At 53.5% G+C, this 15,336-nt stretch overlaps 2 protein-coding genes and 1 non-coding gene across 3 annotated transcripts; 1 reads left to right on the top strand and 2 right to left on the bottom strand.

Annotated features, from left to right (window-relative positions):
- Positions 1 to 201: 201 nt before the first annotated feature.
- On the bottom strand, positions 202 to 7,046 carry LOC34624502. The gene is made up of 12 exons (XM_026334310.1): positions 6,818 to 7,046; positions 6,003 to 6,145; positions 4,928 to 5,432; positions 4,594 to 4,885; positions 3,396 to 4,524; positions 3,181 to 3,232; positions 2,374 to 2,600; positions 2,020 to 2,076; positions 1,762 to 1,872; positions 1,281 to 1,596; positions 588 to 893; positions 202 to 422 (listed from the first exon to the last, which is right to left on the bottom strand). The coding sequence occupies exons 1-12, from the start codon at positions 7,044 to 7,046 to the stop codon at positions 202 to 204; spliced, it is 3,588 nt and encodes a 1,195-aa protein (XP_026190095.1).
- Positions 7,047 to 8,622: 1,576 nt separating this feature from the next.
- Positions 8,623 to 8,694, bottom strand: Trnad-guc. The gene has a single exon. It is a non-coding gene; the product is annotated as a tRNA-Asp (tRNA).
- Positions 8,695 to 11,124: 2,430 nt separating this feature from the next.
- Positions 11,125 to 14,691, top strand: LOC34619399. The gene is made up of 5 exons (XM_026334309.1): positions 11,125 to 12,083; positions 12,763 to 12,809; positions 13,006 to 13,268; positions 13,721 to 14,044; positions 14,377 to 14,691. The coding sequence occupies exons 1-5, from the start codon at positions 11,125 to 11,127 to the stop codon at positions 14,689 to 14,691; spliced, it is 1,908 nt and encodes a 635-aa protein (XP_026190094.1).
- The last annotated feature ends 645 nt before the right edge of the window (positions 14,692 to 15,336 follow it).

Raw genomic sequence — 15,336 nt, 5'->3', positions numbered from 1 at the left:
AGTACAGCAGCGGCCACTGCAAGGGCGCCCACCAGGGGGCCCGCATCAAAGGAATTGCTTGTTGGGGGCCCCCTAGCACGGGGACTTCCCTCCTCTAGGGGGCCCCTCTCTCGATCTCGCAGCGACACCCCAGTGAGGCTTTTTCTCCGCTTTTCTCCCCCTTTTGGGAATTCTACGCCTGCGTATCAGCTCCCGCCGAATCTAGAGCTCATCTTTATCTTTTTCTTGGGGGCCCTCGGAGCTTTCTACGGGCAGTGACTTAAGGATGTCTGCCAAGACTGACGGTGGAGGTATGGTGTGCACGTCCCCCCCCCAAAGCCTTCTTGCATGCTCTTCAGCAGTCCTCATGAGGGCTGAGACAACCGAAGAGTCCGCCTCTTGCATAAACTGCATCGCTCGCTCAAACAACGTCTCCCCGTCCCCTGGAGGGGCGAAGGGGGGTGGCACGTCGCCGCTCTTGCCCTTAGTGCTGCTGTCACTGCTTTTGCTGCCCTTGGTGCTGCTGTCACTGCTTTTGCTGCCCTTGCTGCTGCTGTCGCTGCTTTTGCTGCCCTTGCTGCTGCTTTTGTTAACCTTGCTGCTCTTGCTGCTCTTGCTGGCGAGGGGACCGACATCGTGCCCTCCTTTGTCGGGATCAGAGGCACTGTGAACGGCCGATTTCTCGGAGGAAAGGCCTTCCTGAGGAGCCTTTGGTGGCTTCGTCGGAATGCTCTGGCTCGCCTCTTGCTGAGGGAGAAATGCTTGCTGCCTGCCTCCTCCCCCCCCCTCATCCTCGGAGGGGAAGCCTCCTAGCTTCGAGAGGGCTTCTCGAAGACTCTCTGCCGCATGAGCATCTATCGGGAGGCCAAGTTGCTGAGCCATACGAGAAAAGGCCTCCGGAATGCCAGCAAACGCTGCAGGGCCCCACAGACAGCGCATGCAGCACAGGTGATGTGCAGGTGCACTAGACGAGCAGCTCGCCGCGGCAGCATGCGTCGAGGAAGAGCAGCGGCCCCTCCCCCAGCAGCTGCAGCAGCCGGGCAGCCTGCGAGGGAATTCAAGCTCTTTTCAAAACAGCAGCCACAAGAGCGATAGGAGGAGCTCCTGCAGCAGTACACAGGCAGCTTGGAGGAAGCAGCAGCACACACCTTCTGCAGGCGGAGAAGCTCCAGTGCTTCCGAAATTCAAGACTTCACCGTCCGGTCCCATCACGACGAATGCCTGAATGCCTCCTGTGAGAGCATCGTCAGCAGCATCCCCCAAAACAGCCAACAAAGATTTTCAACACAGGATTTACGTGCCCCGTCCCTTCTCCCCGTGTGTGCTCCACCCAACCCCAGCCTTCTCCTCCCCCTGACAACCCCACCCCCATGCTGCGCGGCTACCACCCTCCAAAAAACTTTCCGCAGACAACAAGAGACACACAAGGAGACACTTCTGGAAATGCCCACACGTCGTACCTGGCTGCGGAAGCTGATTTTTCGACGCGCCTTCTCCCTTGCGCTTCTTCTTGGGGCGTTCGGGAGCCTTATCCGAAGATTGCGTTGGCGATCGAGGCTCGTCTTCATGGGGGGACGGGGGGGCCCCCCCCCCTCCCGTCTCCTGAAGATCCTCACCCTGTCGCGTTCGCTGCCCCTTCTCCCCCTTTTTTTTCCCCTCTTCTGCGAAGGATGATGGCAAGCTTGGAGTTCCCGTGTCGTCAGAATTCAGACGCGCGTTCTCCTTCTGCCGCGAGTCTGCGGCTGCTGCCTGTCGCTGCGGGGGGGGGCCCCCTGCGGAAACCGCCGAAGCTGACGTGCCCGGTTTGGGGGCCCCTTCAAGGTATGCCTTCTCCGAGGCGGCAGCGATGTGTTCACTCATTTTTTCGATGATGTTTTGAAACCCTGGAGAGGTCTGGACCGACCCGAGACACACACGACCACATGGGAGTGCCCAGTTCACCGCTTCAGAGAAACCTTTTTCATGGCATCTACACTTTGAGGTTCAAAAAGTACGGCATCAACACAAAGGAGAGCAGGAAGTCTAGAGTTCAGAAATTACCTTTGCCAGTATCTCTGTCAAGGCGACTATGGATTTCCCCCAGCTAGAAGCGCGGTCCTGAGACACCAAGCTTGGCATTCTCGGAAAAAGGCCATTTAAACAACACGCCGCAGCTGAATGACTCGAGCGATTTGTGCTCTAGCGGCAGCCTGGAAAAAGGGGAGCTAGCCAACGCCATCCCCCCAACTGCCTCAGTCTGCGCGAGGAGGCGCAGCTAGCCAAAGGCCAAGTCTCCGCCCTTCCGTCCTATTCGGCACGCACCGCTTTGCCCCAGCTAGCTACCTATAAGGTCCATCCTTCCCCCTGCCACGCAGCCTCTGCCAGCTAGGAGCTGAAACGGCTTTTCTTGCACACCTCTGAGCTCTTTGTCTCGTCTTTGCTACTCCTCCCGACTCTTTTGTTGGCTGCTGCACCTGCGGAAGGCGCTGCCAGAATACCAGCAGTCGGCGTCTTCGCCTTCGCAGGCACTTCCACGGAGAAGCCCTCCGTCTGAGCAGAAGCAGCTTCCTTCGCGGAAGAGCTCTTACTGGCACTCAGACTGTTCAAAATAGTTTTCATCAGAGAACGGAGATCTCCCATGCCTGCCAGTGAAGCAAGCGGGCCGACCCCGAAGCATCGCACACACAAAGCCACGCAAACAAAGACACAAACATGCATAAGCAATCATATACATGCATAAATATACACACATACATATATATATATATGTACACACACGTACACAATCATATATACATATATATATGTACACACACATACACAATCATATATACATTTATATATGTACACACACGTACACAATCATATATACATATATATACGTACACACACATACACAATCATATATACATATACATACGTACACACACGTACACAATCATATATACATATATATATGTACACACACATACGCAATCATATACACATATGCACGTGCCAACAAACACACACAGACATAGGTATACAGTCAAAACACCTGGAAATGCAGGTTCGGACCCCACGCCGCGTCTCGTGCACGCATTAAGAAACACACATTCAGCATAGCCCCTCCCCATCCTCCTCCCCTTCTGACTATTGCATCGCGTTCCCCCAATGTACCAATGGGCATGCGCGAAAGCCCCAAGATCAGACAGAGAGAAAAAAGAGGGGCAAAAAGCTTACCACTGGAATCGAGATCCGGATTTTTGAAGTGACCATGCGTTTCCAGCGCAGGCTGTGAGAGGACGCACATACATTCTCCGAGGCGATCCCCCACTACGCGCATGTACCCCCCCCCAAAATGTTTTGTGCACACAGACAACGCTGAAGGGCCCTGCAGACCTTTTCTGGAGGCGTCGAAGGGGGAGCAGCAAGCACAGCAGGAGCGGTCCCCTCACCTTTCTGTAGAAAACTTGCTTCACTTGCGGCAGCTGGTTGAGAGCAATTACGGGCGCTTCTGCCGGAATCTCCTGCATGAACAGAGTCGCCTTCTTGAGGGGCCTTCGCAAGTCTGCGAACTGGTAAGGCATGCTGTCGAACCTCCCGAACTTGATCCGCTGATTCTCTTGCCAGTTGAGCGGCAGCGAGGTGCTCGACACGTCGCTCGATTCGAGCAGCTCCCGTTCTGCATCGCCTTGCGCCCACAGCACTACCCCCATGAAGACGCCGCTTTCCCGCTGATCTTCCGTCTCGTTCCCCGAGAATTCGTCGGCGCGAGTCGTCGGCGCAGGCGAGGAGCTCGGCATGTGGGCTCTCCACGGCTTGGGCAGGGGGCCCCCCAGCAGCTGCTTGAGCAGGGGGCCCCTCGCTTCCGCCAGGGCTTCCTTGCGGGCTTCCTGCTGCTTCCGGTGGCTCAGAACTGCATGCGCCTTCTCCTGCAACGCCTTCCCCTCGGCAGTCGCCGCATCCACTGCGTAAAACACGCGGTTGCTCAGCGCCTTCTCCGCAACGAGCAGATGCACGGCTCCCAAGGCAGCCTGGTAGGGAGCGCAGTGCAGGGGGCGCTGCACGCCGATCGGCTCGACGCCACTCCCAGAAACCCCTGCCATCCCGTAGCTGAAGCGCAAGACGTCGACGCGCCGCAAAGGAGTCGCTGACTTGATGAAGTCTAAGGCATTCACGAAGCGATACTCCTTGGGAACCTCCGGAGGGCCCTCTCCGTGCACCTCAGGGATGTCGGAAAGCGGCACTTCCGCCGAGAACATGACTTCCTCCTCCTGAATGCCACGCACCAGCAACACTGGCCTCCGCGAAGCCTCCAAATCCTCTTCCCCGCAGCTTGGCAAGGGTCGCCTTGGCGTTGCAGTCACCCAAATGCCGAAGGGGACAAACAGATTGGCGTGCGAGAGGGAACCCTCCGCGCTAACCAACTCAGCGAACGTGGTAATCGCCTCAGGGGGCCCCCTGTAATTCAGCAGGTGTCTGTACGACGAGGGTCTGGCGGAAAAACCCTCCGCCACGGGCCCCGTCAAGGGCAGCGAGAATGCATTGAAGGGGTGTCTCGGAGAATGGAGACTTCTCCCCTCCCTTCTCTTCCTTTCTTCTTCTTCTTCTTGTTTATTTGTTTTTTCCGCTTGTTCCTCTTTGCTTTCAAGCGCTCCGTTCGCGCCCTCAGATGTCGCCTTGACCTCCCATCTTCCTCTCCAGCGAGTCTCTACGTCCGGAAGCCCATACCCGTAGTTTTCTTCCAAGTAAGGCGAGACGAAGGGGGCCCTCGACTTGTTGAAGAGCAGCAAGTGCGAGCTGCCGTTCCACCCGCTGTGATACGCCGCAACTTCTGCGGTGTACTTCTGAGGCAGCGAGGAGAAGACGGCCAGGTCGTGGCAGTCCTTCCGACTCCGCGACTCCCCCGTGTAGAAACACACCAAGCTGCTGCTGGAGGGGAAGCCTCCCTGCCACAGCGCCGTCTTCTTCTTCCCCGTACCCAAACCGGGAGATCCCCAGATGTCTCGCGTGCCTCCCGTCAGCGCCCCCAGGTGACCTATGGCGTTGGAAATGGCGTCAGAAAGAGATTGGGCGGAAACGTCGCCGACGCCGTCCTCAATGTACTGCCCCCTGTTGATGTAAGGCCGGTTCATTCGGTGGTGCAAGACGCGCGCGCTACTGCTGCGCACGCCAAGAGGCAGGAACGTCATGGAGCTATCCACAGGCAAGAAGACAGGGGCCAAGAGGCTCCGGGGGGCCCCCTTCTCCGCCTCTCCCGCCCCCTCGACGCCGCTCCGAAGGGGCCCTCCCCTGCTGCCGCCAGCATCCCCTACTAGAGGCCGATGCAAGTGCGCGGCGTAGGCGGCGGGAGCTTGGGAAGAGCCTCCTCCTCCACCTCCAAAACCCCTGGAAACCGTCGTCGAGACAGAGGGCCCCTCGGGGAAGAGAAGCGGAAACTGGAGATGCGGGCAGTTGGGCCCCGAAAGGGAGTCGCACACGGGAAATACAACCTGCAAAAATATGCGCATGAACAAAAAATACACGGAGACTTAAGGCTCCTTACAGCCGGCACGACTGCCATAAGCCACGGGCACGAAGCGGATAGTGTGTAGCTCTTGAAAAGCAAAAAAAGCAAAAAATTTGATGTTTTTTTGCAAGGAGCCAGTCGCGCGGGAAAGCGGCACAAAGGACACCCCGCCAGCGGGGAGCAGAGACTCCAGTGTGGGGTTTGTTGTTGTGGGAGGATTTCGACAAACACGCGGGAAACACGTGATAATGCACAGCGAACAGCAAGAGGCGAGCGAAAAAATCGCATACAGAACGGAGGCAAAAGGGCAGCACTGGGCGGCTTCGAAGGGGCCCCCTGCCCGGTGAGCCGTATTACTGAGGGGCAGGCATGACTGGGTAGGATGGAGGAGCCACTCTGACTGAAAGCGACGGAGAAAAGAGGGGGCGAAGGAGGAGAAGCGCTCACAGAAAGTCACATGCGTTCATAGGGAAAAGTGTTAAGAAGGGCAGGAAGGGGAAGAAAGTGCGTGGGCAAGAAGAAGAGAGGTGTGGCTCTGTGAGAGTGGCAATACCTTTTCGGGAACGAGTTGCCCGTGTGCAACGTAAGTGAGATCTCTTAGAGAAGAGACGAGAAAGTCTGCCACGCAAGAGTGGACGTTGAGGGATCCCTCGGCTCCTAGAAGGAAGGGAGTGACTCTCCCGCCATGGGGAGCATCTGTTTTGTCATGGCTGTTTAGAGCAGAGAGGAGGCAGCACAGGCTCACGAGCAGCAGACTGGGCCGGGAAGGGTGGGGGAGGAAGAAGACGTTGCTTTTCATCTCCGTTGATGCAGAAGGGTGGCAGATCCTTCCCTGGGGTTAGATGCAAAACGGAGTCGTCTGGGGAGCTGTACTTCACTGGCAGCAGATGCGGGAAAGGGGGCCCCATTGAGCAGACGTTAGACTCGGCAAGAGCCGCACATCATGAGAGTCCACCACAGGTAAAGGTTTGCCTGTGATAATACGCAGCGCTTGCTGCTTGTTCTGCTGCCGTCATGGGATGTGCGTGTGTGTGTGACTGAAGGCAGGGGGTGGCAGAATCGGGTGGGGTGGAGAGGGTAGGACCCCTAGCCGCATGCGAGGTGTCCCCTCCTGGCAGAATCGAGAGAAGAAGAGGAAGCAGCACCAAAAGAATTTCTTGCCAGATATGGCTGGAGATGGCACAGAGAGGGACGAAGGGAGTAGGTAGGGGGGGAGAATAGAGGAGAACGACGGCGAGGTATGCGAAGGTGGAAAAGGCAGCGGTAGTAAGTGTGCGCGAAGGCGAACAGCGCGAGATGCAAGCGATAGGCAACTGGCAGGAAGTGACCGAAGATGTCAAACAAAAAGTGCTATGGCGACGTTGGCGCTTGAATGGTTCCCCCAGCTACAGCCGTCCGCGGCATATCTTGCAAAATGCGCCTTCACCACACAAATGAGGAAGAAATAGGCCGTATGCAATGGCACTGCCAACGTCCTCTGCATATGCTTAGTCTCAAAAGAATCTACACGCGCTTCCGCCTTTGTTTTTTCATAACAAAAGGAGGCGTGCGAATGTGTCTGCTGACCGCCGACGGCATGCGGGGCTGGCCTTGCCATGCGTTCGAACACCATTGAGGGTTGAAGAAACACGCCTTAATTTACTGTTGATACACTTATTTCCCTCTTGCAGGCTTTTTTTGTGTAAAGGGCGCCTCGTTCCACCATTATTGCCATCCCGCTACTCCACATATTCACCGTGTTATGAAACGGATGCTCACGCACCTGACAATCCTACGGACATTAAAAGTCATGTCTCTTTGCCATAGCCCTTGATTTATCCTTAAGTACGCTTAGTCTCTATTTGCCTTTTCGATTCATCTCGAATTGCAGAGGGACAAAGTGTGTGCCTTCTCTTAGGCCTTCTATGACTGGTTCTCTTTGCTGCTCCCATTGCATTTTTCGGCCGTAACAAAAACCGCACGCCCATGTATATCGCGTGGCTTCACTACGGTGAATGCGAAGCTCGGAGCTCATTAATGCTCTCGTGCAGCAGCCTCTTGTCACTGACGCATGCTGCGCGTGCCAGCTTTCGCATGCGCGCTCTTGCTTAGAGTACGAAAGTACAACCAAGCGAAAGGGCAGGCATGCCTCATGAAGCTTGAAGAAATCAGCCCTTAGGTGCTTCTTAATGCACTTTTGCCGAGAGGTCATTGTGTAGGCTGTCCGTGAAAGTTGCATCCCAGGAAGTACAGGGCCTCTAGAGAGCACGCTCACGTGCAGCGCTGTAAACTCTCTCTAGGTGTACACATGATAGATACATTGGATTGAGAAAAGAAAGGAGAAAGGAAAAGTCGAGACAGTGATGCCCTTTGCTTGGTACATCTTGAGCTTCGCACGTTTGCGTGCTTCAAAAGAGATACCCTTAAATAATTGTATACACTACCTTTCTCAGCTCATTTGTTCACATTGACTACAGATAGTCAGCAGAAAGCGTCATTTCATCCGTAATAATCTGAAAGGCATTTCATACTCCGTATTGGCTCGAGGATGCTGCTGCATGAACGGGGGTCCCTGCGCCTTTTGTGCTACAGAGGTGCGTGTCTATTGACAAAATTTGCTGCCGCCACTCTTCTGCAAAATTGTGACGCTAGGAAGCCTAACGGCCTCATCAATCGCAATGGCGGCTACGCTACTCCTGGGGCTATTTCGTCTCTGTCCCTCCAACAGCAAGAACAAAACTAAGTCATTAACTACACCAGGAGCTTCTGGCGTGGAAAAGTTCTTTTTACCTAAAGGCTACTGATGATAGCAAACTGTGTTTCTTGGGGGCCACTGTGATTCTCTCATACCCTATTGAGACGTCATGGGGGCAACTCTTAGGCACCAATGCCTGGGTTTCTGCCAATACCGCGTAGGGGCCTTCAAGCATTGTCTTTATGTATATGTAGTTTAACCAAACAGAGCTTGAGGTTCGAGGACTGTTGCAGTGCAACTGCGGGAAACGTGGGTTAAATACTCCTTTGGAGGGTGTTAAGTCGGTGTAATCTGGGAGCAGCAAGAAACCACTACAAGTTCGCTGGGAGAGACCCTACAGCAGCCTGAAACGCCGCTTTGTGAGTATATATTCCTGAAAGTATCAATAGTTTAGAGAATTTTGGAGCAGCTTACCGCAAAAAGCGGCGTGACCAGAAAACTCCGAGTCCGGGAATTGAACCCGGGTCTTCCGCGTGACAGGCGGAAATACTAGCCACTATACTAACCCGGACTGTCTCGAAGAGGGAATCGTCATACTTCGTTTTTTAAAAAGGTCATAATTCATTTCCCCGACAGCCGTGCAGCAAGAAAAGATGTGCAAAAGGGTAGATCCGAGGTTTACTCTGCCCCACTCTAAAGGATTCCGCTTTTTGCTGCAGGGGCGTTGTGGTGCGAACCCAGCGTTTCTGTCCTGCGCCTCTAGACTTGCACAGAAATTTGTTAAGCTAGGGCGTATAAACAAAAGGAAATATGGGGTTTTTCCCGGAATCTTGAAATTTCTTCACTACCTTCCCTTCCTTACAGGTGCATTGAGACCTCACGCATGTCTGTACCGTGCTAGATTTCTAACTATTAATCTCCTCAGATGACTTCTCAAGGTTCCCATCTTAAACTGCTCCTTCCCTCATTACCCACCTGCTTGCCTCTTCTTAATCCCTCCCGTCTGATCTGTGCCGTGCTTAGGCTGTGAGCTTTCCTGTACCGGACAATGACTCCTCATCAAAAGAGATTAACGAAATAAAAAGGCCACGTTGCAAAAGGGGTCCCTTTTGCAGTATCCAGGTACCCCAGTCACTCTTTATAGTAAACAGAAGCGCTTTTTGGGGACTTTGCATGAGTAGAGTGGTGTGTTCGCACTCATTAAGAGCCAAAGCTTCAGATCTTTACTCAATAGCAATAGCTCTTTTAAATGCTGCGTAACGCGTTTTGTTGTGTCTTTGATGCTTCCCCACGCGAAACGACTACGGGCACGCTCTTTCCCGCGTGCACATGCGAAGACAAGCAGAAGGTCGTCTAGCGTAGGCACACCTAGGAAGCTTTCTGTTTGGCAGGCAGCGAGGGATCGTAACGAGCGTTCGAGGCCTCGTGCTGCGAAAAAAATAAACTTTTCGACTTATGCACGTGCTTATCCCTTAAGCAGCTCTTTATTTGACTCAGAAGCTATGTAGACAGTTGCCGCAGAGCACAGGAGCAACAACAGGACCAAGGAATGAGGTGCAAGAACATCTCTATAGCGCTCCATATATGATATCGTAAGAAAACCCCTAGCTCCAGAGCAAAACTCGACAGAAGGCTATTAAGTCTGAGTTCTTAGGGGCGCTCTTCTTTCCCCGCCCTCACCGCTCGATGTTGCAGCATGGCGTGAGAGGAGGGCAAAGCAGTATATCCTTTATCCTTATGCACACCTAGCACTCTTATTCAACTCCCCACACCTACATAGCGCGCACAACCATTTCTTCCATTCACAAAGTACAGCGCAGCGCATATCTTACCCTGAAGCAAATGGATCATACAAATCGCAATTTCTGCGGTTGGGCACCATGATCAACAGGAACATATCCGGTGTTTTCTGCTTTAAAGCCTGACCTAGGTAAAATGCCTGGCTGCATTCCCTTACTGGACTGAATGTGCAAGTATAACGCGCCGTTCTATCAGTGCAATGCATGTATTTCCTAGGGGTGCGAGTGCGCCTTCCGCGAAGGTGCTGCAGGAGGCTTAGAGGCCTTTTGGTAGTTGACAGTTATGGAGCGTTCCTTTAACGTTGATGGATAAGCAGGATTTAGTGTGCACAAAAGCGCTGTTCAACCCCTGGGAGCTTCATGACGAAGGCCTCTGGTGTACATAAAGACATGCGGAGAAACTAAACAGAGAGGCATCCACGACGGCCGCCCGCGGCCAGGTTTCAACTGAGCTAAGGGAAATCTTGTCTCTGGGAAAACATTGGTCTCAGTTGTACTATGTTGATCGTTCGTTTCACGCCGGAACGAAGGCGACAGTTCGACGGACCATCAACACCACCAGCGGTCAGCTCGGCAAGCAGAGCCCATTCCCCTCAAGAGACATGCGAAGAAACAGTAAAATCGTACAAGCCATTAATATTCTGGGTTCTAGGCGACATTCAAAGCTAACAGGCTCAATGGAGAGGGCCCTCTTCGGGATTTGCCTGCTTCCGGCGCGCAGCCGACTCGGGCTTCCCCAACGCCGAGATAGATATGTGGTTCTGAAAGGGGCATGCCACTACCGATGCTTCGAGTTTTTTGCCCTTTAAAGAATTAATATTCTTTGCTCTCAGTTCTGGGCTTCTTTTTGGTCATCAGAAGGGAGAAATATCAAACTATTTAGCAGGTGCAGACGTTTGAATGTCTCTGGCGGCTGTCTGAACCGGACCCCTGTGCTGCAGCACCAGCAGTAGCTACTGCTACAGGTAGCCTTTCCGCTCCATAGTTTAAGTCGTTTAAATTGTCGCTTTATTAGATGCAGTTTTATCTGCTACTGCTGCTGCCAATACACCCAATATCAAGCTGAGAGGATATCCTTTCAATGCTTCTCGAGACCCCAGCCTCGGCCAAGAGGCCTCCACCGGCAGCCCTTGTAAACCCCCAAAGGCTTCAGCTCAAGCATTATAAGCCTTGCAAGCTGGGTGTCAAACGCACAATTCCAAATGACTGGTGAGACAACGAGGGGCAGGGGGCCCCTGGAGGGTACTCTGTGCCCAACAGAGTCCGACCAGAGGCCCCCGCACATAGCCTTTCCCGCAAGAGCAGCACGGCATCCAGCAGTGGTGACACATATGGCGTCGCTGGAAGCCTCGGAAGCATCGCGATCGGCTGCAGTTTCGGGAGGAGAAGCGCTACTTTCCTCTCGTACTTCCAGCCTATGCCGCTTCCACCGTGCCAAGGGCCTCTTGTGCGCTGCTCGTACACTCGGCTCTTGTTTGCACACATTCCTCCAGAGAGCAGCGGCAGCACCTCCTCCCACCAGGAATACGAACAGGGTGTTTATTAGAGCCTTCCTGCTTGCGGTGCTGAGCGTTCTCCTGCTCTCGGGAGGGGATGTGTCGCAATCCGCCCATGCTCTGGCTCCCTCGAAAAGGCACTCAGAGCAGCCAAGGCAGCGATTTAGAGGCATTCTGCAGCCGCAAGGCAAGCGCATCTCCCTAGCAGCGCTTTCAGCGAAGGCAAGCGCCGCGAAAGGAGGTGAAGCTGCTGCAGCATTCGCCGAGTCAAGACAGGCAGCGCTGGCAGACAGGGAGGTCTTTCGCCACAGCTGGGACGAGCCTACCAACGTTTTGCATGCAGATGTGGACAGTGCTCAAGAAGAGCAGCCACCGAGGCAGCACGAAGAGGCGAACGATGACGCGAAGGAGAGCGTCACGGCCTACTTCACGACTTCTCCGCTGCACAGTGGATCGGCTGAGCTCTGGAATGCCACACCAGCCGCCTCAGCCCTCGAGCTTAGTTTAGAAGTCTCTTCTCCCGCATTGTTCTCTGGCCAGGCCGGAGCTGCTTCCGTGGATATGATGCCTGACACGGAGGAGCAGATAGCGATGCTTCCTAATTGTTTATTCTACGTATCCTACCCGGGCACTTGCATTCCTGAGACGGCGCACTCACCATGCAGGTAAGTCATGCTATCGACAGCACGACCAAATTGCAACAAGAGGCAGCAATAAGGTTCAATCTCAAGAGTCATGCACCTACGAGAGGGTCGACGCCACAGGAGGAGGGGCAGAGGAGCGCTGTGGGAGTTCGGAGGCAGCGGCTAACATGGGGGGGCAGGGGGGAGGGGGGGAAGGAGGGAAGGCATCCCTTAGTCTGAGCACACTTGAACTCACGCTGAGGGCTTGTTACTCGCGATATGCTAAACTGCATCCTCTCACCTCCCTAGTCCCCTTCGTTTTCTCCAGCCAGCAAGACAAGGAGCTCTGTCTCTGTCTGTCTGTCTGTCTCGGTCTGTCTGTCTCTCTGTCTGTCTGTTTGTCTGTCTGTTTGTTTGTCTGTCTGTCTGTCTGTTTGTCTGTCTGTTTGTTTGTCTGTCTGTCTCTGTCTGTTTGTCTGTCTGTCTGTCTGTCTGTCTGTCTGTCTGTCTGTCTGTCTGTCTGTCTGTCTGTCTCTGTCTCTGTCTCTGTCTCTCCGTAAATAGTCCTGCACACCGTGAACCCTTTGTTTGCGAGCTCGACATAAATACACCCTTACATGGCATCCGCCTCAGCTTATCCAAATCTTTGCCAAATATGCCCCCTCCCCTACGATCTAGGCTTTATATTGCGGGAAGCAGCTAGACTCTGGTTGTCTTACAGGTACTGCAGAGCCAAGCAATTTTCAGGCCAGTACGGAGGTGCTCAGTGTGAGCCTCAGCACGACACTGGGAATCCTCTACGCTCCCCCTTTACACCTTAGAGCCATCTTTTACTTGTCACACGTATTCGCTAGGCGCCTTACCCCGATTGGGAAACGCCTTACCCCGTGTAACCCTTATTCACATATAATTTTCCCGAGCCGGGGAGAGTAAACGGATTGCTCTCTTGGCTTCGCTTTCGCAGGTCCGAGTGTATTCTCCTTCCCCACTGAGTTGCAGGCGATGTTTCGCTGGCGCATAACACCCGTGAAGGTTGCACAAAAAGACGGCTACATAGATGAGCATATTTGCGTGGTGGAGAAGGTTCCTGGTGCGATGCCTCTATCTCCCGAGCTCTTGCCCTTTATCGAACAACGAGCAAGGGGCGAGAAGGATCTTACGCTACTTTGGGTGGTTCTTGGTATTGGAGTCGTTGCCGCACTGTTGGGTGTTGCTATTTGCGTTATTGCACGATAAGCCAAGACTAAACAGGGAATACTGGGAGACAGGGGGGCGAAGGAGAGGAAGGCCAGAGGCACAGTGCTCATGCAGAGCTGTCTCCCTATCGTCTGGCTCTTCCACCGAGGAGCTGCTACTCGAGCCGCTTTAGTGAGAGAATTCGCATCCGCACAGTCTTGCTCCTTTCTTATAGGTGTGCTTCTCGTTGCTGTCAAAGTGCTGCATTCTCCGTACCCTTGCATGTCGGAGGTTCATTTTTGTCTCTTGTGCGCCGGCTGCTCAAGGTCCTGTCTTCCTTGTCTCTTCCGCCCAGCGCTTTGCGCTTTTTTGGTGATCCTGTGTCTCTTTTGCTGTTCTTCTCTGGCACCCCTCGCTGTTTCTTACACTATTTGCTGACCAGCCCGCCCGACTCTCTTCCATGCGGTTGCCGGAGTTCCTTTTGTTTTAGGCCAAAGAATTAGCCTTTGGTGGGCGTCGAAAGTCAGGCACCCAGTGTAACATCTTTTCGTCAACCTATTCAATTTGTTTTCCCTTCCCAGGAAGTAGCTGTGGCCCTTCTAGAACTAGAGGGGCTACCTCTGTGGAAGCTACAAGCAGAAGTGCTGGGCACCGCAAAAAAAGCTCCGCCTCTTTTCTTAAGGCCTGCACCCCTGTGCTTACAGGCTACCATACGTCCACAAGAGTGGACCTCAAAAGTAGCTACCACTAAATGGAGTAATCGTGCTAGAAGGTTAGTAACCAAGTTTCCACCGCTATCGCAGGTGGCATCTGCAGACCGCAATCAAGTAAAGCAAAAGAAACGGCGATGTGTGGCTTTTGCAGCCCAGTTAGGCACTTTTATCTATTTTCCCACCTCCCTCATCCTCCTTTTCTTTTTCTCGTAAAAAGCATGTGGACTTCTTCAATTTGTCCACGCTACATGCATCGCCCAATTAGCCTCGCAGTCCTTGCCGCTTCCCAGTAGACAGAGGGGTGAGCCTCAAGAGGGGCGCTAGGGCAAGGCGAGTGCAAAGGATGCGTTGCACAAAGATGTGAGTACCAGCTACCGAAAAGGCGCAATTAATGAGGTTGTACCCCGAATTGCGCTCCTGGCCTCGAATTCTTTCCCAATTCACAGGCCATCAAAAATGATCAGGGGTCGAAATCGCTAATTACCTCCAACTGTTGGGAAAGAAGAGCTAGAGGAAAAGAAGTCGTAGGCGGGAGAGTCCGACTCCCTTTGAAGGGTGCGCCTTGCGGCAAGAAGGAGCGAACGAAGAGCGAATACGGACAGAAGACAAGTTTGCGAATCAGTTTTCGCAGTGGAACAAGGGGAAAATTCCGCTTAAATGGTGTCCTTGTGCTTATTATTGCTGGGTTTCTTCCCGCGCACCCAGTGCATTCCACTAGCTGCAGTGAAGCTCAAGAACTTCGAATGCACACTCATGTTTGAGTATAATTGACTTCGGGGATCGAACTTCTTCCCCTTTAATATTGGGTTTTCCTGTTTGGCCCCCCCCCTGGGGCCACTGTAGTAAGCACAAAGACTTTCTTATTACTCCTTGCTACGTTCGCTCCTTTAACGACGATCGAATATCCGAACTAACACGTAAAGTGGTTCGGAAAAGGTCGTAGGAAGCACTTTAAACAAGATGATAATTCCTCAGGCTAGACAAGAGGCATTTTGTACATGTTCCCAGGCACCATCATCCATTCATATGTTTGGGGCCGATTAAGAGAAGGGGGAGAGACGAGGGTCTAAGTGCTCCAAGAGAGTACAGCGGTTTGTTGTCCTTTTCTCTTTCTGCTAGATTCGATCGTCTTGAGACTCTGCTTTGCGCAATTCCTCATTATTTCGCCCTCCCCCTCTTGCATCCCCTTCGCGTGGATCGGCGGCGGGGCCACACGTCGCCGAAGGTGCAGCGGTACCCCTGTGCTTGCGACTTCCGCGTAGCTTTTTTTTTGAATATGGGGGTATTTCTAAGAACGTGGGATCAGTAGCCTGAATGATATTTCCTCGTCTATTTCGGGTTCATAATTGCGCTTATTCCGGCTTTCCAGCACCCCAGAGCTGGGCGTTTCCCCGTGCTGCTCTCGA

Source organism: Cyclospora cayetanensis, unplaced genomic scaffold (assembly GCF_002999335.1).
Source record: "Cyclospora cayetanensis isolate NF1_C8 unplaced genomic scaffold, CcayRef3 CcayRef3_contig_4, whole genome shotgun sequence".
Classification (NCBI taxonomy): Eukaryota; Apicomplexa; class Conoidasida; order Eucoccidiorida; family Eimeriidae; genus Cyclospora; species Cyclospora cayetanensis.
The sequence above is the reverse complement of the archived record's forward strand: the minus strand, read 5'-3'. Positions and strand labels throughout refer to the sequence as shown.

Excerpts from the sequence above, each read along its gene's own strand:
- LOC34624502 (XM_026334310.1), bottom strand. The coding sequence starts at position 7,046 with ATGGCAAGGCCAGCCCCGCATGCCGTCGGCGGTCAGCAGACACATTCG. Across the intron at positions 5,433-6,002 it reads GGCAACTCGTTCCCGAAAAG|GTTGTATTTCCCGTGTGCGA; the intron begins GTATTGCCACTC and ends ATATTTTTGCAG. Across the intron at positions 1,597-1,761 it reads CGGGCACGTCAGCTTCGGCG|GGTGAGGATCTTCAGGAGAC; the intron begins GTTTCCGCAGGG and ends CGAACGCGACAG.
- LOC34619399 (XM_026334309.1), top strand. The coding sequence starts at position 11,125 with ATGACTGGTGAGACAACGAGGGGCAGGGGGCCCCTGGAGGGTACTCTG. Across the intron at positions 13,269-13,720 it reads GTGTTGCTATTTGCGTTATT|CCTTTGGTGGGCGTCGAAAG; the intron begins GCACGATAAGCC and ends CCAAAGAATTAG. Across the intron at positions 14,045-14,376 it reads CATCTGCAGACCGCAATCAA|GCCATCAAAAATGATCAGGG; the intron begins GTAAAGCAAAAG and ends CCCAATTCACAG.